At 42.7% G+C, this 24,293-nt stretch overlaps 1 protein-coding gene across 6 annotated transcripts in view; it reads right to left on the bottom strand.

Moving 5' to 3' along the window:
* The window catches only part of DENND2A (DENN domain containing 2A), a 420,914-nt gene that overhangs the window by 207,204 nt on the left and 189,417 nt on the right, over positions 1-24,293 (bottom strand). For all 6 annotated transcript variants that reach the window (XM_069628810.1, XM_069628811.1, XM_069628812.1 and 3 more), the window contains one exon: positions 12,336-12,434. In XM_069628810.1, coding sequence (XP_069484911.1) covers positions 12,336-12,421 — 86 coding nt within the window. In that variant the 5' untranslated portion in view covers positions 12,422-12,434. The remainder of the gene's footprint in view (positions 1-12,335; positions 12,435-24,293) is intronic.

The following is a 24,293-nucleotide window of genomic DNA, read 5'->3' as shown; positions in this document are numbered from 1 at the left end:
ATTGTCTTGTGCCGCAATTTAAAAATTCTTCTTTCTTAGGGGAGAACTCTGTTGGTCAAAAAGTGAACACCCTATTAGTATCTAGTCATTGAGTATCAATCTCTATTTACATAAAACATGTATACCCTCATCCCTCCATGGGTAAAGAGTATGTCTTAAATTACATACCTCTCTGCTCAATCATGAATCTTGGGCTTTCTCAGTTAAATATTGTAGATTCCCGATTTCTTCAGGTATTCTAGCGCTTCCTTATCTCTCCCTTCTCTCTAGTAGTGTGTAAATAGGGCAAAAAGATATGGGATTTAACACAACCTCCCATATAGGTCAACTTCCTAAGCTAAAAAATAGGTTCAAAGTCTTACCTATATCAAAGCTAATATTAATTATCGAAACAGCACAAGAAACAGCTAAAAAAATCGAAGTAGATCTGAAGGACTTAGAAGAAAAAATCAAGAGTAAATTTGATGTGGAAGCTTTTACAAAAGGCTTAGATAAGCATCTTAAAGAGATGCAAGAATTCAAGAATGAAACTGTCTGAAAGAATTAAAAGAATGAAGAAGGATATTCTTAATTTCTCTCACGAAAAAGCTTTTCGTTATACTAACAAAGACTATAAATTTGGAGAGCCCGGACCCAATACTAAACAGAATCGGAGAGTACGGTTCCGGAATACATCGTATAGTTCGAGTGGAGGTGGCTCCTCGGACTATGACGAATCCGGCGATACAGATATTCCCAACAATAGGGGTGGAGGCCGTCCCTTTAGAGGTAGAGGAAGAGGTACAAGGAACAACAGCCAGAGGGGGAATAACCAAAGGCAGTCTTTTTTAGGAAGAGGAGGAGATCAGAGACAGTGGGAACCAGAACGGATGCAAACGAGGCGTTACAGGGGTTGGTAGTGAACCTTTCAGATACTCATATCACTAAAAAGGAAGAAGAAGTACTCAGTAAGGGTTTGAACTTTGTACTCACCAAGTTTCATAATCCTTTTGAATTTAGGATTGAATTCAATCAGTTCATGCGGAAAGTTCACCTTAAAGAATTCTTTATGGATAACGCCTTTGATAAAAGTGATAATTGCAGTGGTTTGAGAAATCCCTCCGTTTTTTGTGCACCTAGCAGTGCACAATCAGCTGAATCTAAGGTTTTTGAAAAAAAGGTTTTGGAAGAGGTAACTAAGTTGGAAACTAAGGGTATTCCTCACCATTCTAATTTAAGTATAGCAGAGCAGAAGATTTTGAAGAACTTGGGGGCAAATGATAAGATTATTATTCGCCAAGCAGACAAAGGAGGCGCTATTGTCATAATGAATAGGAATGATTATATTCAGGAATGTGAGAAACTGTTATCTGACGAGAATCATTACCTTAAAATAGATAGAGATCCCAGTAATGACCTCTTAAATATCATTCGAGACAAGGTACATAAGGCAGTGGATGAACAGATGATTAGTAAACAAGAGGGTGAATATTTGACAAGAGAGAAGGGGCGGGTACCCATTTTTTACACATTAGCTAAGATTCACAAGAGTTTAGAGAACCCGCCGGGGAGACCTATTGTTTCGGGAGTGAGTTCCCTTTTGGAACCACTTTCTAAATTTGTAGATTTCTATTTGAGACCCTTCATTCCTATTATGAGAAGCTATATTAAGGACACCACTGATGCTATCAACAGAATAGAGGGCAACACTTTTGACCCCGCGGTTAATTTACTCATGTGCTTAGATATTCAAGCACTATACACCAACATACCCCAGTTGGCAACTTTGGAGGTAGTGGAGGAAACTTTATTGAAAAGAGATGATGGGCACCCGGTAGCCAGTTCTTTCATAAAATGGTGCACAGAGATGGCCCTCACTAAAAATTTCTTCCAATTCATGGGACAGTTCTACAAACAGATTGAAGGGACAGCAATGGGCTCAGCCATGGCCCCAAATGTCGCCAATCTGTATGTCAACATGTTTGAAGAAACAGTAGTTTATAATGAACGTAATCCTTTTCAGAATAACATCTGTTGGTTACGTTATATAGATGATGTTTTCGTCATTTGGAAAGGGAACGAAGAGAAAGCAGACCAATTTTTACAATGGCTCAATCTACAAAATAGATATCTTAAATTCACTAGTAATATAAGTAACAAGGAAGTGAATTATTTAGATATCAGTATATACCACCAGAATGGATTACTTTTAGTTCGACCATATACTAAAACAACTGATAAGAATGCCTTATTACATTTCAAGAGTCATCATGCTCAACATGTGAAGAATAACCTCCCATTTGGCCAATTTTTGTGGTTAAAGAAAAATAGCAGCACTAATGAATCATACGAGAATGGAGCAAACAATCTGATTACCAAGCTGGTACATCGGGGATACCCGGCCTCTCTGGTAAAAAAAGCAGCCAAGAGGGCCTTTAATAATAATCGTGAATCCCTCCTTGACCAGCAAATTCAAAGAGAAAGAAAAACAAAGGAGAACCCTTTAGTATTTGTCAATACGTTCAGCAATCTGTCATATAAAATTAAGGATATTGTGACAAGAAATTGGAACAAGATCATGACCAAGGAAGTGGGCAAACCCATTGTAGCTTTTAAGAAAAGCACCACCGTACGAAATTTGATAATGAGAAATGATGTGAGTACCAAAAAGAGACCTTTGCAACAAACAAATCTATGGGGTTTACCCCCTGTTGTTGGACATTTTCCATGCGGTAATTGTTCTATGTGTACTCAAACAAGAAAAACAGTAAATGTAGATCTGGGACTGGACAGGATGTGGAACATTAATGAACATACCAACTGCAATACTAACAATGTGATTTATTTGATTGTATGTCCATGTAAACTGATCTACATTGGTAAAACTAATAGGAAATGCAGAACTAGAATGATTGAACATAGGAGCTGTATCAGGAATAAAGTGGAACAAGCGCCTATGGTCAAACATTTTATAGAAATGGAACATTCATGTAACGATTTCGAGTGGTGTATTTTGAAACAAGTCAAGGGACAGTCACAGATGGCTATCAACAGAAAATTATTACATCTAGAACAAAAACTTTTTGTCCAAAAGTCACATTAGGGGTTTGAATGAAGGAGTCGAATGGCATAATGCCTAATTAGGTAAATAGAGAATATGGACAATGGGGTTCTTCAATCTAGTAGAATATCTATGAATTCATATTCATATTAGTATAATAACTAGATCTGAAATTTCTGACACCCCTTGGTGATGAGGATTTAAGTTGTGATACCCATCTGGGGTCTTTTTGCCCATGACTTGCGTACAATGAAATGTAAAGTTGATGTATTACAAGATATTGCCAATGGGAAGAGTGTTATGAGTTTTTGACACCTTGAAGTTTGGCACATGACATCGGGGGACCCGCCAGGGTTTTTATGACCTGTCTCCCGCACAATGAAATGTTAAGTTGATGTGTTACAAATTAATATCTATGAGAATAGCGCTATGTTGTACAGCTGAAGACACAGTTCCCTTTTTGTTTTCGACATGGAGACTGATTGTGTGGTATTTGTATCTTTGTTCTGCTATCTGGTGTTTATTCAGTTTACACCTAACTATGTTTGCGACTCTCCGTGGCCTTGTTGACTTCCACCTGGAAATAGAAGTTTAGATATGAAATTTGAGAAGTTGTCCCAAAGGGTGGGCATTTGTGTGCCCTAAATCACGTCAAAATAAAAAAAAATTTAAAAAAAACAACGTTTTGGTGCGCGATGACGTCATGACGTCACGTTTTCAAGCCGTTTTTACCCGCGAAAATCGCGGGGCGCCAGATCCTAGCAGGAACACAGGATTGGTGCTTCTACGGGTTGGTGGTAAAGAGAAAGGATGTTCAAGTAAGTGAGGGCAGAATTTGGATGAATAAATCCATGAAAAACTCCATGGTGGAGGTGACATTTGTAGAACTATAAGGACTATAGAAATCTGAATGGGGATCTATCTCTTACAGGAACTTGGCCCTATAAGGGGAGTGGAGTCTGGTACTCACCAGTATACATGAGGAATCCTTACAGAACACTTGGGATCAAGATGTTCAGCCATACTGTAGCATAACCCTGCTTTGATATAGGTAAGACTTTGAACCTATTTTTTAACCTAGGAAGTTGACATATATGGGAGGTTGTGTTAAATCCCATATCTTTTTGCCCTATTGACACACTACTAGAGAGAAGGGAGAGATAAGGAAGCGCTAGAATACCTGAAGAAATCGAGAATCTACAATATTTAACTGAGAAAGCCCAAGATTCATGATTGAGCAGAGAGGTATGTAATTTAAGACATACTCTTTACCCTTGGAGGGATGAGGGTATACATGTTTTATGTAAATAGAGATTGATACTCAATGACTAAATACTAATAGGGTGTTCACTTTTTGACCAACAGAGTTATCCCCTAAGAAAGAAGAATTTTTAAATTGCGGCACAAGACAATTTCCCCTGAAGAATGTCCTACATCACTGTATCTTAAGGACAGAAACTTGTACAAGTCGGGTTGTTTGTATTATACCAATAGGAAATAGGCCATTAGTAGTGTGACATAGGAATCAGAGTGTGAGTTGCACACACAATGTAAGATCCTTATAGAACATCTGAAAACTTGCCGTACTTATGGTATTTCTACTTGTGTGGTTTTAAGCATAATGTATATGTTTTATGTACGATGATCATTTTTATGATTGTTTTATGAAATTTAGAATCTTAATAACATTTTGTGATAATTGATACCACTTTTTGTTGTGGGAAGAGTGTTTAGTGACACCTAAGCAAATATCGGACTGTCTTTTTGTTTATACAAGTGTATGCGCACAGAGCAAGAGGTCTGTTTTATCCCTACCTGTGATTCAGTACCGTTTTGAGAATAGAGATTTACCTACAACCAACATGCTGAAACTTTGGACAATCCTACCCATGCTGAGCTAAACATCTAGTTTCATATGCTAGTCACCCTATGATTCAGAAGACAGTCCTCATCTGAGCACTGCCAAGTGAATGTTATACGTAACGGCTAAGTGTATATAATGGTTCTTACTTCTCTGCAAAAGTAGATAAAGAGCATATAGAACGTCACTTCTACGGACTGTGGCGAACCAGAAGGAGTCAGACCACATGGTGACATTTTAAATGATGTTTATTTAAACTAAAAGAATAACACCCATCTTGCCTTACTGCTATGGAGGAGTAGTCCCTGCCTAACCAACGAAAACTAAGGATACACGTCAAAGTCCAAAAGAAATACTCCTTAATCCAAATCCTAAGATCTAACTGGCCCTACAATTTAGGAAAAAACAAAAAGAGAGGCTGGAGCAAGACCCTTGGTCCTTGGCCCAATACTTGGACCCCTTTCAAAGAAGGTTTGCTTTAAAAGTGCATCAGTTTCACAAGGTACAGAGTCCTCAACCTCTCTGTAGGTTCTGTATGCCAAATCTTAAGCTTTTTCTCTATCTTCCATATGGTTCCCTCTTTGCAAGGATACAAGATTCTCTCAACACAACTCTGCCACTTCTGATGTGGTGCTTGATAGTGTCCTTGTTTTGTACTTTTAAGCACTGGAACTCTCCAGGTTCTCTCAGATACCAGTTCTGTTCCTCCGGGTTCGTGTTTCCTGGGCTCCCTAAAGTCCCCTGGCCCACTGCTAGGGGCCTCAGTAGGGCATCTGCCCATTCAGGTTTTCTCGGGTCCTGTTACCCTTGTAGCTTTCCCAGTTTATACCACCCCTGTTCACCCCTCTTAGTGGCATTCTCTCTTCAGGAGCATTTGCTGCCCAGCTTTGCAGCTAACACACTTCTGTGGGGATCAAGGATCCGACTTCTCCACTGCAGTCTGGTCTCTGCATCAGTTGGGGCCCACTACCTCTGCCCGCCACCCTCCCCCAAGTGCACCACAGCTCCCGTGTGGTCACGTAACCATGAAATATGGTCCCTTTACTGTCTCAAGTATCAGACTCTCTCTCAACCACGACTTCTCAGTCAGACAGAACGCCAGCCTTCTGGCATCCTGCTAGCGATATCGCTCCCTCTCCAAGCTACCGTCGGCTCTGCAGTCTAGCATGGCTCAGCCCCTCCAGGACATCCTCCCATTAGAGGCTACCCTCTGCATAGGATTCTCTCCCACATTCCTTGTGGTTTTATGTATGTCATCACAAACAAAAGGCGTGAGTTGTTTCTCTTTGAGTGGAGTTCAGGCGGGATCCAGCACTACCTGAAGCCAAAGCGATTGAAGAAATGTTAAAACCAGAAGTAACAGTCTTTCCGATTCTCATGTAGGCGGATAACATGCTCTGTAAGGTGTTCCTTAACAGAATGGGAATCCTTGTCCCCAAGAGGGAAGTCAATCCCATTGAGGTCCAACTTGCCCAGAACCCTAGCTAGGTTCTTGCTGAGTGGGATACACTTCATATCCTCAAAGGGGGTGGCTCTCCCGTAGTTCGTCACAGGACATTCTATTAATTTAACCATTAGGTTGCTCTACTGTTGTATGTCCTACCACATCCCCCTGGAGAACTGTGCATCGACTGCTCAACAAAAGATAACCTCAGAGCTCAAGGTGAGGGTACACGTGGGTGACAGAGTCCACCCACTTTTTTCAGAGGGTGGACTCAGTCCCCCCCAGCTAAAATGAGAAACAATAAATGTCCTCTTTGAATTTATGAATTGAAGCCGACAACCAATACACTATATAACCAGATGAACTAAAGGTTAAATATGCCATTTCAGCAATCGAAGTTCCAAGGAAATCATTTCGATTGGTTCTTGGAGTTTAAAACCTGCACACCTTTTAACGTTTTCAAAAACACTATTAGAAGAAAATATCCTCTCTTGCTTTTGTGTGTGTGTTGATTTTATGAAAGTCAAATGCCATTCGTCCTGTGAAATTTAGGTGGTTATGCAAAGCCAAATCAATGACATTTGTATAGTTCACCTTGATATGCTAATTTCCGGCGACGTCAAATCCCATTGTGTTTGTTAACGAGTCCCCCCCACTTTCAGAGCTTGCCCCTGGATAACCTAGGTAGGCAAAGGACACTTGCAAAGTATTGCAATCATGCTTAGATCAAGGTGGTGCCATTGGAGCCTGAACAAAGGGCACAGGAGATTCCTCCTGACAACCTGGATTAATGTTGGGGATTATTGTAGGTAGGGTGACAAAAAAAAGCAAGGAACGGAAGACTATGGTAAGAAGATCCAGAATGGGAAGTAATCTTCATTTGCATAAAAGGCTTTGAGAAAAGGGAAATTGGACATTCTGTGTGTCCTTGGGAAGGAAGTCAGCTTGTCCCAGGCTATCTGGTAACTCCAATGCGTGAACATGAAGGCAGCCACTAGCCTTTGTTGACAATTTGGACCAAACAGTCTACCTAAATGTGGGCAATACTCGGGCCTTCCTCATTTTGGGAAACTTCTGGGATATGGCAACATGTTTGTAGTATGAACGAGTGCTATGCTAATTTCAGTTTATTCCTTTGGCTCTTTGTAAGATGTCAGCCCTCCTTGAAGAACTTTGTGGGGGACAACCATTAGGGCATAGGGAAAGTGAGGAAACCACAACAGGAGAAAGCAACCCCACATCCAAAACAGCAATCCCATCTTCCTGCTTTGTAAATATACTTCGAATTTAAACTCACTCAGCCATACTTTTATAATTTAGGATTATACATAGGGACAGGGAAAAATGGCCTGCGGAGGCTGTACCTTTCCTAGCCTATGTTCCTTACATCATTTCCGATCTAGTTTCCATGCATTCATGAATGTAATAGCAAGCTCACTTTACTTTGCACTTGGACAGCCTATGGCTCCTAGGAGATTTAAAGTCCAAGTCCTAAAAAAACATTCTCATACCGGATACCCCCACGAGAGAACAGACATTAAATAGAAAGTTACTGGGCAATATTTTCCCTCGCTACCGTCTCTCCTTGGACCCGACAGCAGATCGGACAATCCTTTTTCAAGGCCTAGTGCAGTAGACTGTTGTGAATAGGGTAGCGAAACTCTGGAACAGAGAGCTCTTATGTCGGTTACTCGTTTTATCCCTAATTATCTACCTTCTTCCCATCTGAGCTCTAGGAAAAACTTGCTGCCCATCTGAACTCTGGGGATTTATGTCTTTCCAGCATCCCACAGCCACCAGGGTTACTTGAGCCCGACACCTGGATCCAGGGGCTGCTCTGGCCTAAGCCTTATGCAAGCAACATATCCTTAGCTGTAGGAAAATCCCTAGACAGTCACCCCATGGTTGCGTCAGGGAGGGAACAAAAGTGCAACCAAGTGGCCAAAATATCCAAAATAAAGAAATTCAATTTTGCATTTAGCCATTATAAAAAACAACTCCCTACAGTAAAGAAAAATTGAAGGGTGCTTTTATTTATCATCTATGTGGACTCAGCGAGGCATCAATTCTGAAACACAGGCGCACTACATGCATTGATGACTTCTTCCTGTAAGAGCTGGTATTGATTTGATTTATTTTAGTGAGTTTTGTAATGTGCTATACATGCCTAACAGCACAATGTACAATAAGGGTGGGCGACTGAAGAGGGAAAACCGAAAGAAATCGAAAAGGGAAGCAAGCAAATAAGGTGGCGGGTGGGGGGGGTGTTAAAAAAAGAAATATCCAGCACTTGTTAAAGCGAATGGCGATTTTGAATCCCCAATGAGCCGCACAAATACATCTATAAATTTAGAGATAAAAGTAAAATTCCTGAGTGCCATAGTTGGGTTTGCCATGATTACCTGGGAGTCAAGATGTTGCATGTGCCTTGAGTAGCATTTTAAGGGCCTTTCTAAATTGTAGGTGGTTCGTTTCCAGTCTAAGGACCAGTGGCAGTGTTCCCTAGTTATGTGTCTTGGACAGATTAGTTGCCCGCCAAACCTTTTTAGCCAGTAGGTGGGTGTCATCACAGTGTTCTCCATGGCTAACTGAAGACTTGTTGGGGAAGTTATAGCAAACTGACCTGTAGTAGTCACCCCGGGTGGGACGGGTATGCCCGAAGTGGGACCCATACCCGCTAGGCCTAGAGACCAAAGTTACACATCACTGATGAGGCCCAACAAGGCTGAAACATGTTTGGGATGCTTGTGGTCTCGTGAAGAAGGGATGGGACCAGGCAGTTTGGGCTGGACTGCCCCATTTGGGGCGGGACCAAGCCTGATCTGCATATGGTCTTACCCCTTTTGCAATGGCTTGGCTGGCAAAGAAAGATGGTCTGGAGGGTTGCCCAGAGCAATGCAATAGGTTAAGATTCATTCTAAACCTTCCAGCCATCACCTCTTGTTTTGCTGACATCTTGGTGAAATGCCATTTCTTTTTTATTGGGCGTCTAGGGCCCTGGTGCAAGATAACCGAAGTCTGTGCTTAAACTTTGTCATTCGATGGACTGCTGGATGGAGAGCCTGCGGAGCCTTGGATGTGAGGGCATAGTTACACCTGGGATCATGCATACTGCTCAATCTTTGATCACCTGGCATTCCTGGATGAGATTTGGCAGGCTGATGCGCATACACAAGTGCTTGGTTTGTCAAAGTTTTCTTTCGTCGATCCATGACAGGGATGACTTGCCAGGATGGGTGCAAATTGAAAAATGCACATTCTGTGATTAGACAGCATGTATGGCTTCAATAATTATATCCAGATTTCTTCCATTACCCTATAGGAGGAGGGCCCCATGATGAAGTCTATAAAAGGGGTAGTTTTACCATCCGCTTGGTGCCACATTCTAGGCTCTCTGGTTTTGATGTGTCAGGAATTGGCTTCTTTAGATGGCATCAAGACCGGTTGATATCTTGCTTAGGAAGGGACCATTGTTGTCCAAGAAACTCAGTGAGGTGTTGCCAGCATACAGGCAAAAGCCTTGTAAAATGTCTTGATCAAGATGCTACAGAGTGACTGGAAATCATTTTAAATCCTTGGTGAGAGTAGTAATGCCTACGGGAACCTGCAGCATTGGTTTGATGGAATGGTTAGGAAGTCATCTAGCTTTATCTTGGCTGTGTGATCTCTAAAGTCAGAGATAAACTACTTCAGTGATGTTTCTAGAATTTCGAGGTTTCTTTTGGGAGGTAGAAGAAGAGAATGCTGTTGTCAGCGGTGTAATTGGCCACCATTAGATCCGGAATTAGCACATTCACTGGTTGCAGTCCACTCCCTAAACAGCCCAAGAGCTGGGAGGACCATGTCTAACAAGGGCTCGGAGGAACACACTGACAAGGGTCCAGAATATCATGGCTGACTAGGGCTCAGAGAACCACATCTAGCAAGGGCCTTTAGGACCAGAACAAGCAAGGCCGGGATGATCACTTTCTTCAACAATAGGAATGAAGCCTCCCTTTCAGAGTGGCAATGGCCAATTCCTACCAACGCTGGACTTGCCTTCCCATCAAGAGCTGTGATGATTATTTCCTACAAGAGTTGGGATGACCATTCTATTCAAAAGTCAAGATGTTTACATTACAAGATATTTATACCCAAACCCAAAACTCAGCAATGCCGTTACCACTGTGCTCTAGCACCTCCAAGGCCGCTTTGTGCTAGATGGAATTACCAATAAAGATCTCAGACCAAATAACTGGACAGACTTAAAGAATATGGCAAAGTACTACTTTATTCTCAATTTTAAAAAGCATGGTTATCTGGCAGAAATCAGCCTGATACTTTCACACTCCCACACAAACTTAATTATACAGGGGTCTTATACCCCAATATGCGTCATCTATGATGTCATCCTACATGGCAAACCATAAAACTTCTTAGCGGGAGGGATTGGTTAGGGGAACAGGTCTACTTCTACAATACAGTTGGGTTAGTACTTCGTTGGCTGTCTCTTATCTGTAAGAATCCTCAAACTACCTCTAAATTCGTATAATACTGATTAAAGCAAACTAAATGGCAGTGGATTGGTCTATGCAACATTGTATAGCAGTTTGCCCAATAGACTCACTGATTGGTTGGCATTCTCATGCAAACTTGGACTTTCGACTCTGCTAGCAGCATGCAAGGAAACCGAAACCTAGGTGCTTGAATCACATCGGACTACTCCCTGCTTTCCCCAATTAGTCCATCTCTCATCAATCCAGCCATGAACCCAAGTTTCCCATCCGTAGTTGACCTTGTAGCCTGACATTGAAGGGAGTGAAGGGAGTGAAGGGAGTGAAAGCACATCACTATCTTCATCCGAGGCTTAATGAATTGCCCTTGTTTTCGACATCTGATTGACATGTGAAGAGACCACAAATTTGTAAATTTCAGCCCCTTATTTAATGTAATTATACTGGGTGTCATTGCTCCTCCTGGCCTCTTGAGACTTGCTCACTTTACCTGGCATAGACTTTATACACTTTTAATTGTCCAATACTTGGCTCATTTAAATGTTTTCTTCAATCTTAGAGAAATATATCTTACGTCCTTGACTCATCCGTCTGCCTCCCTTTGTGCTTTGCAGCTATTCCTTAAAAATAGCAACCTTGATCCCAGGCCAACATTGACTCCTTTTTTTGCACACAAAGCTGTTCTTCCAGCATCTCATGACTCTTCAACCCTGGTCTGTTTCTGAGGTAGTAGAGTTGAATGTTTGTAAGAGCCTGCCTCCTTTTTCCAGTAATGGCTGTCCTAGCCACGTTATATGGTCCTCTATAGCAAACTTCTGTGTATCTTTTCTACCTTGTGTTACTACGCATTTATTCTTATCAGCAAGTTACGTGTCTTCTTTTGTGTTCATGAGTACTTTATCATTTCATACATGTTTCTCTTGTCACTTGAGTTACATCGTCATTCTTCAGTATTTTCATATCGTTTCAGTATGGATTCATATATCTCCTTTATGACATCAATCTGTCCACGTCAAGTTTCACTCAGAGCTCAATGATGTCCAATGGTGCGTGCTGCCATACTTCCATATGACCTACTTCCACCACTTCAGTGCGAGGGTACATTTGGTACAGCTGTCTGAGTGCATTTTGTCTCTCGTACACTCGATGTGTTTTAGGAACACCACATGGGTCCCATACAGAGCCCTTCTCCTACTGTTTCAGTATGATGGCGGTGAGGGGGCCGGAGTTAGGGATAATGCGTCCACCTGCTCCTCTACACCACCACATTAGGTTTTCCAGATGCACGATTCCAATGTGAACTTAAAAGCAAGATTTTTGCGATAAAATGCCTAGCTGCCTAATCTGTGGTTTCCAGGAGTATGTTTAAAACTTCATATGAGTGAACTAAAACTAACAGCACCAAGCTTGAAGCTTCCCATCGAGTCCTCATCAACACCAGATCAGATATAACATTTGTCACCAGTAACAAACAATGAAGGTACAGAGTGGTCTTACCTGTGCTGTGGTAACTGTGTGCAGGACTCCGATGTCTTGCTGGCTTCGAATGCCCCACCGGCTGTCATGGCGTTAGCACGTGGCATGATGATGTCTCACCTACAGGAACCAAAGAACAAAACAAGCATTAGAAGCCAAACAAGGCAGTCTGCAGTACGCACTATTTCGAAAAACTAAAGAACTAAAAAAGTAGCCGTAACCTCAGGGACACGAGGGGACAATCGTGCTGTGCGATTTTCCAAAAGCCCTACATTTCAAAAAGGTATCAACTAGTAAGACACTTGTCAAGCAATAGAAATGAGGGGTCCACTTTACAATTTAATGCAAATGGATTGAATTGGAGGACAGCTAGGAGCATGCTGTAAAACCACGTAGGTGCCATTGGAATAACGTCTGGCAACATATTCTCTCATCAAGGCATTAAATAAATAAATAAATAGATAAATAAATGGGATCATCATTCCCATAGCACACCACAATGCTTTGATAAAAGAGTACGCATTCGACTAGGGATACAGAACGGTATGAATATATAACACAATTAAAAACAGAGTTCACAAGTCAAAATAGATCCAGTAGAGCCACACAAAGCACAGAAATGTACCTCATCAGCCAAGTTAAGTCCAGTAGCAAGACATGCCACGCGTAGAACTGAACCATATCAGCATGACAGGCACAGGACAGGCTCACAACAGTCACAAGACGTACAGCTAGACAATATTGGCCTCATCAAGAAGAGAAGTGAGCCATGTTATGATGCAAATGAAGCCATGTCAAGGACAGAATCGAGCAATTTTAGCAATATCAACCACAGACTAACATCATCCACCGCATCAATCACAGAACAAACAAGTCACCCGTGGAGATAGACCTCCTGTGCACCAAGCTCCTTACTGAGTCAAATCAGTTGTCTCACACATAGCACCACACCATACCGTACATCCCGAGCATTAAACTGAGCCACACGAGCCGAAGAGCCAGACCAAATCAACCACTTCAAGCTCAGAACGGAGCTTCATTAGTCTTGGCAAGCGGCAAATTTGACTTCAACCACATTAAGCTCAGACCTAAGCCACGCGAGTCATGTCATAGCATTGCCAGGAGTACTAGATCATCTATGTCAAAGACAGAACTTATCCCAGTGAGCCTCACCGAGCATTCGTGGATTTATAAGAGTCCTGTTAAGCACAGAATTGATTCACATAAGATAACATATCTACCTTTGGATCAGTGCAACACAATGGGAGGACCTGTGCTCTCCACTATTTTATGTATGAATATTTTTTGGGTCAAAAGCGATCTACCCAGGAATCTGTGCCTAACATGAAATGTTTGAACCACCTTCCTCCACAATCACCGACGTTGCGCCCACTATTTGCAGTTGTGATGTGTCTTATAAATACAAATGCCTACATTTGATGCGACATTGTGTTTTTACTTTAAATTAACCTTTTTTGACAAAAAAGTGATAGTTTTGTAACCACAACAGTCAGAATTGTGCAAGTAAAACAAAAGATGCACTCCATATATTCATTTTCAGTTTTTAAGTCTATTCCTGACACGCAAGTATGAACTATCATTATTTGGGTCAGTTCACTAATATTCAGTTTCATTGTTATGCAGAGTACGGAACCATAATTGGTCTGAAATTCACTCCTTTTGGTGTTGTCTACTGCCCCCCTGTTTGCTGTACTCCTTTTCACTCCCGCTGAAATGCTATTGTTTTGAACAACAAGACGAACACACGTTCTTGAAGGACTGAAACGTTTCTTCTATTTCTCTCTTGTACTTTGGATTTCTTTAGGACACCATTGTGCGGTGGCTCGCTGTTCAGCTCTTCAGAAAAGCAAAACGTTGTACAGAAGGGCACGACTGAGCATGAAGTCAAGTAGACCATTCCTCACAAAATTCAAGGCATAGAAAACCAGGCGGAAAAGGAAAAATGTCCCATGCCGAGATCAACGGGTAAACTTTCAAACAAGAAACCCGCACAGGCAGCCTTAATGAACGGATAGAATGGCATAAAATAAAAGCTAGTCAAAATCATAGACTGAAATAAACATTGGGAAAGGAATACATTTAAAGGGGCACTGCAGAGAAAGAACACACTAACAAAACACTCCACTTATGTACCAAATGAACCACTTTAACTTGCAATGCACTCCCAGGTAGTGCTAGGCAAACTTTTTTTTTTTTTTTTTAATTCTCGCAAATAGTTAATCCGGTGTTAAAAATACAAATGTTTTGAAACAATTTGGTGTTTCGCTACAAAGCAAATCCAGAAGAATTTCCCTGGGAGACGGAGATCAGTAAATCATTTCTCTTTTAAAGGAACCAATTTGCTTTTGTAGTAAAAAGCTGAATTTACTACAAAGAATAAATTCCTTTCTGGGACATTTTTTCAAATAATATTTGTGCTTTGATGAAATTTGTTTTAGTAAAAAGAAAAAACACAAACAAAAAACCATTTTTAACAATGATTTGTCATAACAAATGATTTCCGTCTTTATGGCCGTCCAAACATTTTAGGCTAAACTAGTGTGATTTGCAGTTTGCCAGAAAGTCAAACTCTGGGCCAAATAATGCTCAACTCACTTTAGGGAAAAATGGAAATTAACCGGAGGTAGTCTTGTGCCGTCTTAATGCTATAGCCATTCTGTATTTTTTGCTAAAGTTTTTTGTAATTTGTACTCTCCATTTTTAGTCATCAATTGGACGGAGGTGTATACATAAATTAGGCTATTTTGTTTTTTATGCTTGTCATTTCTAATGTAGAGGGGGAAAGGATTGCATATATTAGTAGTGTTTGGAATGACTTATTCATGCACTTAATTAAAAGCCATTTTAGAATTTGCCCCGATACTCTGCATTCAGTCACACCTTGAGATTCCAACCATGAACCATTATTGGAAAACAGAGACCAACATGGTGGATTTATCCTTCAAAGCTTAACTTCCAAATGCAGGAATGCTAAAGTTGGATTAGAGGTGGCTAAGTGACAATCCCACAACAGTTCTTTATTCGCCATTGCACACAGACGTTGCATTCAAGCCTTCACACTCAAGACTTTGCTACACTTAGTGGTTGGGAGTCTTACCGTTCTGGATAAAGTTAGCCATAGATGCATGACAGTTTTCATCATTGGCATTTATATGGCTCACAATTGCCACTGATGGCGCCTTATATCACAGTCTGCTTGACCAAGACCAATACGGTATATGGATGGATTGAGCCCTATTTGGTTTATGTTATGTTAAGTGTGTGAGTACCAAAATGTGCCCCAATCCAGGTTCTGTGGAATTTTTGATGTGCCTAATTGGTGTGCTTGGGGTTGTAGATCCTCTAAAGAGGAGAGGCAATGTTAGCCCATTATCTCGCATTTTAGTTATTGGAAAGTCTGGGGCTCCAGGGAGGCCTACCGAGGCATCATGGGGTGGCTTTGCTGATAGTGCGCGCTTAGATGGAGATTTTCCTATGCGAGCTCTGTCATATGTTGCCCATTAGGGGTCAGATATTTACGTATCAGGACGAGGTGCTCATGTGACAGGAAGTGTGCTTCCGCAGAGAAACGACTTTACACTGGAACAGGGCTAGATGTAAGGGGGGGGCTTGTCACAGGACTAAACACAACACACTGGAGGTGAGTCATTGTTTGGCAGCATTATGGAATTATCTCAATACACAGCCTCTCACACCTCCCCCGCCGCCCCAACTGTGGCATTTTGCTGGAAACTAGCTCCTTTCCTTTGGCCCAAGGTTGAATGAAGAGAATTATGAACAAGTACTGTTAAATTGGCAATGACAAGTGTGTGTGCGTTTGTGTTTGTGTGAGAGACACCTAATAATGCAAGTGTAGGACTAATTAGCATCATGCAGGATATGAAACGTCACAGGAAAGACGACGTGAGGTCACCGCGACGTAATGCCACGCCCCTTCGGTAAGTGACGGTGTATCTGGATAACGATACATGACTGGTCTTTGGCCACACAGTGATCTGCAGAGATAGTAACTGCTGAGGAGAACAGGCTTAACTGCAACAAAACTAGTGATGTTCCACCACTGCCCACTTCTCACCAAACTTCACTCCTTCACATTCACACTCGTGAGGAAAGAATAACCACGCAGAGCCTGAAAAGTGATTACCTACAAATCCTGGATTTGCGCTAACGTCATTTTGAATTCCTGTAATGTACTTAAAGCGTTATTTTCCCTTTGTTGCGCTCCAAAATGCATAGTGATGTGGGCTTAAAAGCCAGGTGGTAGGAATATGTTTCAGGTGTCCCCTGATGAGGGTCTAGAAACACCAACCTGTAGCGTTAGGAAGGGTTGCCACCAGGTTCGGTCTGATTCTCGCAATGGTAGACGTGTCGGAGCAGCTAGACTTAACTCTTAGGCGGATAGAAGGCGTGATCCCAAGGTACAGCTAGTCACATAGAAGCATGCAGAGGTAATTCCACCCAGGAAAGTTACTGACAAATGTACACTTTAGTATAAGGTCATGCAGTCAGAAATAGCAACAAAAAAGAGGCGTACGTTAATATCGTGAAATAGTATCATAAAAAACATAAAATGATATATAAAAGAAACCCAAACATTAAAAATCAGTAGCACACACTTTTATTGTAGGGAAGATCTATTTATAGACTTTAAAAGTGTTCCAACAGTTACACACTTGAACAAATCATTTAAACAATAGTATCACTAGTACAAACGATGCTCCTGAAAATGGCAAACCCCAATCTCAACACATATATGAAGCACAATTTGCCAGGAGAGTCAAGGTTTGAAACACATAAGGAGTTTCCTTTGAAAAGTTAGCCAATAGAGTTCAACGGATAAATGTCACAGAGTTCACATTTATTGTGAAGAGGTAGGTACGTATCATCTGCAGGGGGCAGGAGCTGAAGAGGTGGTAGCCTTCGGTCTGGAGAGCTTTAAAGACGCCACCAGAAGAACTGCACACCCAAGCTTGAACTACAGCTTACAAACCCGCCAAGACCCTGATGAAGAAGACCACCAGTGGCAGATTGGAGGTCAGGAGACCCTGCAGCGGCAACCCGATTTGTGGTAGCAGTCACCAGTCCTAAAACACCAGGGGGCGGGGGTGAGCAGTGTAAATACCAAACCTTAGTTAGGAATGGATTTATTGGATCTGGGTGTTATAATTATTATAATTGTTCTTTTATAATGCGCTGGGATGGGGGTCCAAGACAAAAGCGTTGCCCCCGAGCTATCCTTCCTCCATCTTCCTAAATCCCAGTAGGATAAAGCCTCATGATTCTACCACCATTAATATCAAATGAGTTGTACATCTGTCATCTAGTATTGATTCACTCCAGAATTCCTGCGTACTTTCCGATACAATCATCAATTTTGTTTTGTCCCACCGTCCTACACATATTACATATCTTCTTAAAAACATTACAGACCGCACGCTCTTTGTGGGTTGTGTCTTATTATACACAACATAACATTTTAGTTCCATCACATACTTTAAAATCTATAGAGGTACCTGCGCTTCATTTTTTAACATTAAGAGATCTGTAATTGATGCAGTAAGTTCTACATTTCCTATGCCTGAAAAGCAAAATTCATCCTTTGCACATTATATAATCGCTGCATATGTGTGCTAGTAAATTAATCACAAAAATCACCAAACATGTCCATACACTTTTTCAGCCTGTTTTGAGGAGCAGTCAGTGATCTCTTCCCTATACAGAAAGGACTCCCTCATAACAAAACACAAATACTTGAAACTTAACAAATGCACTCCTGCTGGGCTGACGTGAATGCCGAGTACTTATTACGGTTTTGTCCACCCTATTATATAATCCATTTTGAAATGCCAAAAGAACCTATCCAGAACGCTCTAAGAAAAAATACAAACCAAAAAAAGCCAGTATTACATTTTACCTCCTCAAACTAGCAAAAGGGACCCAAAGTAGGAGTTCTGAGGATTGACTAAACCACTAACACCTGACAATCTCCATAGACAATCCTACTTAAAGAGCCGGTGTTCGGTATTGACCTGCTTTCGATCATTCTTTGGCACAAGCGTGCAAGGTGTGGTTGTACAATATGATATGATTGGGTATTGCGCTTATTACCCAGAGGTTTCTAAGCGCGGACCCGGGATCGAACCTCTGGTGCTCCATGTCGACTTGCTTCCAAGGCGAGCATGTTGCCCCTGAGTTATCCTCCTGAGATTAAATCTGCAGTTCAGCAAAACAAATATATGTTTTTTCCACTAAATAAGTAGTCATGGAAACGGAAGAGGCAACTTTGAAAAGTCCATTTGTATTCATTTTGTTCTTGAGTGCTGGTAAATATTGAGCAGCTCACTGAGGGCTGTGTGGGATTTTGTCTTTGAGATGCAGATGAACGTAGCTAATAACTTTAATTTAATTGTTTTTTTAATAACACCCCTAATACCATACCTGAGTTTGGTTCTAAGTGCGGATCTGGGATTCAAACCTCTGTTGCTGGCGTGGTCTTGCTTCCAAGACCAGCGTTGCCCCTGTGATATTCTCTGTTCACACAATGACAGAGTGTTAGCAACCAAAACCCTGTGGAAGCGCTCTGCTCCACAAACTCGCACTTAAACGGGAGAATGTCCCTTACTCCCTTTTGGCCTTGGGAGTACCTACTCGTAAAGTGGTGAAGACTTAGTACATGAACTGAAAATACCCTAAATGAAGAACCAATCAGTGTTTGGGATTGCAAATGTTGTGGGGCAATGCGATTGTGCCTCAGTGCTCTTTTCCTCCTCTTGATTAGATTAACTACGTTCAGTAGAATTTCTTTATTGGGACCTGAATGGTTCCATTTGTTACTTAACAGTCCCTGGGTAATTGTGATAGGAGTCTCTGCTTTTATGACATCTATGCAGTGGCAGTATATTTGGCAGATGTAACCAGCAGGCGTTAAGCCAAGCACTTTTAAAGATATAATAGGTTGGCATGAGATTGGCCGTTTCGAACGTATCCATTTTGCATAAACTGGGAGGAGTGGTCCAGTTTTCAACAGTGAAATTTGCTCCTATGCCATCTGCGAGGGAGGAAGAGCGTGAGCTTTTTTTCATTTTTAATGTAAAATGATGCAGGTAAATCGGTCTCTGAAACCATACCCCACTTTCATGATGCTCCATGCTGAATAGTATAGTGCAAGCACGTCATTCTGGGGAGCCAATCCACTGACACCTCCCAGCAGCTGCCTGCTAGTTCAGCAAGATGGCAGTTACAATGATGTGCATTGTCACCAACAGCCTGATGGAATCCAAAGTTCCATCGGTGAGGGACTGCCTTCACCCATGGGCAGCTCAGATCCAGAAAGTCTATAATTGTGCGCTCCCATCCCATAGTAGTCTCTGGCAAAGTACAATTCCACTGGGGAAAAAGGCTTTCAGTTTAATTTGGTCCATTTGGTTGCTAGCGACTTCATCTCACTGACAGGGTCTTCTATGTATTATCATCTGGGGCTCAGTTTCATCTATAACCACCATTTGGGGACATCTTTGAAAACCTCACTTCTCTCTTGGAAAACTCCATTGCCATCACGAGAGGACAGGAAATCTCCCTAGCCGGTGAGCTTGGAACCACTGCTTCAAAGGAGAGCCCTGCCAGGACAATGGAGGGCTCACAACAGGGCAGTAATTTCAAAGACTTTGATGCAGCGAAGAAAGTAGAGAGCAGAGTTGGAGCAGCCAACAGAGGAGTACTGGTCCAGAGAAAAGTCCCACCATCTTCTACTCTCACAGTGATCCCACGCTTTCTGTGCCCCATTCCTACTTCCTGCAGACAAAGCACTCTGGGACTGACATAGCCAGGCAACAAACACTGAACATAGAAGCCAGGACTGGACCTCTTACATAAAGCTATAAGCCACTGCTGCAGATGGTCTATTTAAGGGGGTGAGACCACCCCTTTTGTGGAATTAGCTTTGGACTACAGATTAATTTTACCTGGCCCTTTGTTAGGGGTACAGTCTACCACAAAGATATCTTCCATGGAAGAAGAAAATATCCAAATAATTGGCAAGCCCTTTGCCACAACCGTCACAAAGGAACATTTGGACTGATCTGCTGGCTGTAAAAGGTCTACTGCAAGCAGAGACCACTAGTACTCGGAAACCTGCACAATCATGGCTTCAGTGACTGCAGCGTGACAACAGTCAGTGGTGCAGCCGGTCGCGGTTCGAGGGCTCGACTGCCTCAAAAATGTCCTTGAAAGATGGATGCTGGCCGTGGCGATCCTTGCAGTGTCTTCGCTGGGCTTGTGTCGTCCTTTAAGGTGGACGGCCCAAAGCTAAGGAGAGTGTTTGCAAGCAACAGCCTTGTCCTTTGTTCAGAGACTCTCAGGCTCTTCCCACCTAGGAAGCTAGCTGGCAGAACCTAGCTAGGCACGCTGTGTGCTAGCTGGGTAATGGTTCTGGAGCTGCTGTACGGGTCCTGCGAGGTCAGTATCTTCCTCTGTTCCATGGGTGATGTTTATGGGAGGGATCTTGCTTCCCTATTTGGAAATCCTGGCCTTCCTTCTCTGGCAGAAGCTGCCAGGCAGACTGTACTTTCAGTCAGGGCCCAAATGAGTCCTCCTTACTCCTCTCGAAGTCGTCTGATGATCTGCCAAAAGAGGGGTTCAACCCTCTTTTAAAGCCAAATGGGCCCCAGTGATTGGTGCAGGCTAAGTCTACCTTAATAAAGATAATCCTGGGTCCCCACCAACAACCTTCTGTTATCCATGAGGTCATAATCAGAGTGCTTTGCAACAGGAAAGCTAAAGGGGTGACAGCATGTAATAAGTCCCACCCATGTTCCTGTCTGTTGTGAATCAAAGTGTCTCTCTGGTTAATTAAGCTCTCTGTGCTCCTGCTCAAAGCGCAGGTCTCCCTTGAAGTTATGGCAAGAAAAGGCTTTCTGTCTCCATCAAATCACATACTCGTACCTTCATGAATGCAGGGATGACCACTCTAAAATGTTGTCCCAGACATGGCATTCACTGCCCTTCAGACTAAGGGGCTGGAGCGGACTTCAAATTGACACAGATGTATATCAAAAGGGTGTTGGGTTTCCTGTACCCTTTGTTAGTCCAGCGACCAGTCCTTTTTCAATTATTTCTCACCAGTATGCGCTGCCACCAGCAGGCAGACAAAGGATAGGGTTGATCCATGGAGCCTTTGATATTTAATTAGGCTGGCCATGGCAGGAGGAAGGTCTTGCCCTTCTCCTCTTGCTGCTTTCATGAACCCATGGCTTTCACATTCCAACTGAACACGACAGGAAGACTGTGCCTGTAGGTTGTGTACACCCAGAGTACATGTAACTGTTTGTTGGGCTGTGAGCATAGGAAACTGTGCAAATTAGCCCCATGCATTTTCCAAGGTTGATTTCCCATCATTCAATTTCTTTTTTTTTAAAAAACATCAAAAAAGCCTAAGCGAGTGCACACCCACTGTCCGGATGGTCGAATTCCTCACAGGGGGAGGTGGGGGGGGGGAGAGATGCGGCGGTCTGCACAAAAACTAAGTGCTATGGTGTGAAGGGAAAGGGTGAGGGGAGAAGTGCAATTGCTAAGTGGAGGCCAGAGGGCAAGTACCAGGGAATGCAGTTAAGTGCAGGGAAAAGGGGGAGTGGATGGGGCGGGGGTGAGGAGCTGCAGCCCTGTAGTACTCAAAGGGAACCAGTCAACCCATCATTGAGGCAGAAGATGTTAGGAGGGGAGAGTAGAGTGACGGAGGAGGAGAAAAGGAGGGTCTTGAGTAGCTTCTGGAACTTAAGGAGACCTGGCTCAAGCCTCAGACGGGCAGGGAGACCATTCCAGAGGGAGGCTCCTGCGGAGGAGAAATCGACCCCCCACTCTTTGCTTAGAGAAGCATCTGACTCACAGAGACTTCGAGATCGCAGACTAAAGGGCTCTAGCATGGAGTTATTTCGAGGGAGAGACTTGGATGTAGTGGGGTCCCAGACTCCAGAAACACTTGTGGATGATGCATAGGGTCTTGAATTTGATTCTAGCAGCAACCGGGAGCCAATGGAGAGAAATTAAGCCTGGAGAGCTGCTGTGCCTGGGCTTCAGGCCAAGAATAAGTCTTGCAGTCCTATTCTGGATTAGTTGAAGTGGACGAAGGGAGGATGAAGGAAGATTGAAGAAGAGGCTGTTACAGTAGTCAAGCCTAGAGAGGCCAGCACGCTGGAAACATTGAGTTTCTGGGGGAAGGTGAGGAAAGGGAGAATACCTCTGAGGAGGTGCAGCTGATAGTGGGCCTTCAGGGCAAGGTCTGCGATGTGAGGCGAGAAGAATCAAAGATGACATCAAGGTTTTCTGCCTTCCAAGATGGTGAGGGGAAGGGACCCACCGAGGGTGGCCAGAGGGAGGAAGGGAAGGTGGGAGCTGGGGTCCCAATGAAAAGCATCTCAGTCTTACAGGCATTAAGGCAGAGAACATTGACAGCGCACCAGCCAAATCAACCAAGGCTCAACAACCACGACCCATTGGGAACAACCGGCTAGAAACATCTCCACCCATTGTAATGCGTCTAAAAGCCTTGCTCCATGTGGTCGAGCTCACAGAACAAGCCCAAGTGATTCTGTCCTGGCAGCTTGTTAGCTAACATTTTAAAAGAACCCTTCAGTGAACTTCACTTTGCTGCTGAAATTGTTGTGTGTGATCATCATCAACCCAGAGTGCTCCCTTTCTTTACAAATTCTGTATATTTTGTATCTTTCGCTTACTGGAATGGGTTTGATTAGGGAGTTTGTATTCCTAGTATAAATTAAACCTTATTTGGACATTTTATTTTGGTTCCACAATACTACGGTTTTGGATGTTTCTGTGCTAGCACGCATCCCTCCTAAGGAGTATAACCTGCCTCCGGCCCATGTTACTCCAGGAGGTAAAAGATATATACCCATCAGGATGTGCCGGTTTCACCTTCATGATGGAGATCACTGCTGGTTTGGTGGTAGTAGTGTGGGGCTATTTAAGAGTTGTATCCACTACTTACCCACTAGTGCATAGCAGAAGTCATTTTGATCTCAACTAACTTTCACTTTAAAGCCAAAGGCTTGGGCGAGAATGTTTTCCATCTATAGTCCTTATAAAACCAAAGTAGAGACCTACTCCTTACAAGTGGGTGGGCACTCGGTTTACTACTTTCTCATCTCAGACAGGGTATTCAATGGGACAACACTTCAGTTGCTTTCACCATCTGTCTTGTACATTGCATGGCGTTGGCATTTGGCTTGGTAAACAATATCCCCACGCATCAATGTTAGGCCAGGAGGCGAGCATTTCATATGGTTGGCTCTCATGTGGGTGCTTGATGACCCACCAATTAATCGTTTGGAGTATCGCCATTCTTCAATCTGGTGTTGCCCTCAAAAGGCCTACGAATTTCAGGTTCTCAGTTTATACTTTCTAGTCTAGATGCAATCCCCATTGTTTCAGGCAAAACCTATGAGGACAACCCTCCAATATTACATAGGCAAGTGTGGTGCTCACCCGCAAGAGGAGAAGAGCTCCCAAGATACCGGAGATCTAAAGACTGGACACCTAAACAAAGTCAATGTGCCAAATGTATAAGGGGCAATAATGTGCAGATACCACCACCTCGATATAAACCAAAGTTTAGTGCATCTACCGGCCCGGTGCTAGGAAATAGAAGTTAGACGTTCGTTCACACCGACTCCTGTATAACAAAATGGAGGATAGCAAGCATCTAGATGTAGTAAACAATGCAGAACATTTTCCTTCAATAAGAGACCTGGCAGGGGAAAACCAGGGATACAATAACTATTAAGGTGCACAAAACGGAGTAACCAGGATCCCAATTACAGTGCTACCCTTTCCCAATGATTCTTCAATATTGGTTTAACTCATGTACATATGAGAAAGGATAGGCATGAGTCCAAAACACCCAGCTAGTCCGATTGGGCTTCAGGAACACGAAGAGAAACTTATCAT

The sequence above is a fragment of the Ambystoma mexicanum genome, chromosome 12, assembly GCF_040938575.1.
Source record: "Ambystoma mexicanum isolate Mex_15411 chromosome 12, UKY_AmexF1_1, whole genome shotgun sequence".
Taxonomy (NCBI): Eukaryota; Metazoa; Chordata; class Amphibia; order Caudata; family Ambystomatidae; genus Ambystoma; species Ambystoma mexicanum.
Note: the sequence above shows the minus strand (reverse complement) of the source record. Positions and strands in the feature narration are given on the sequence as shown.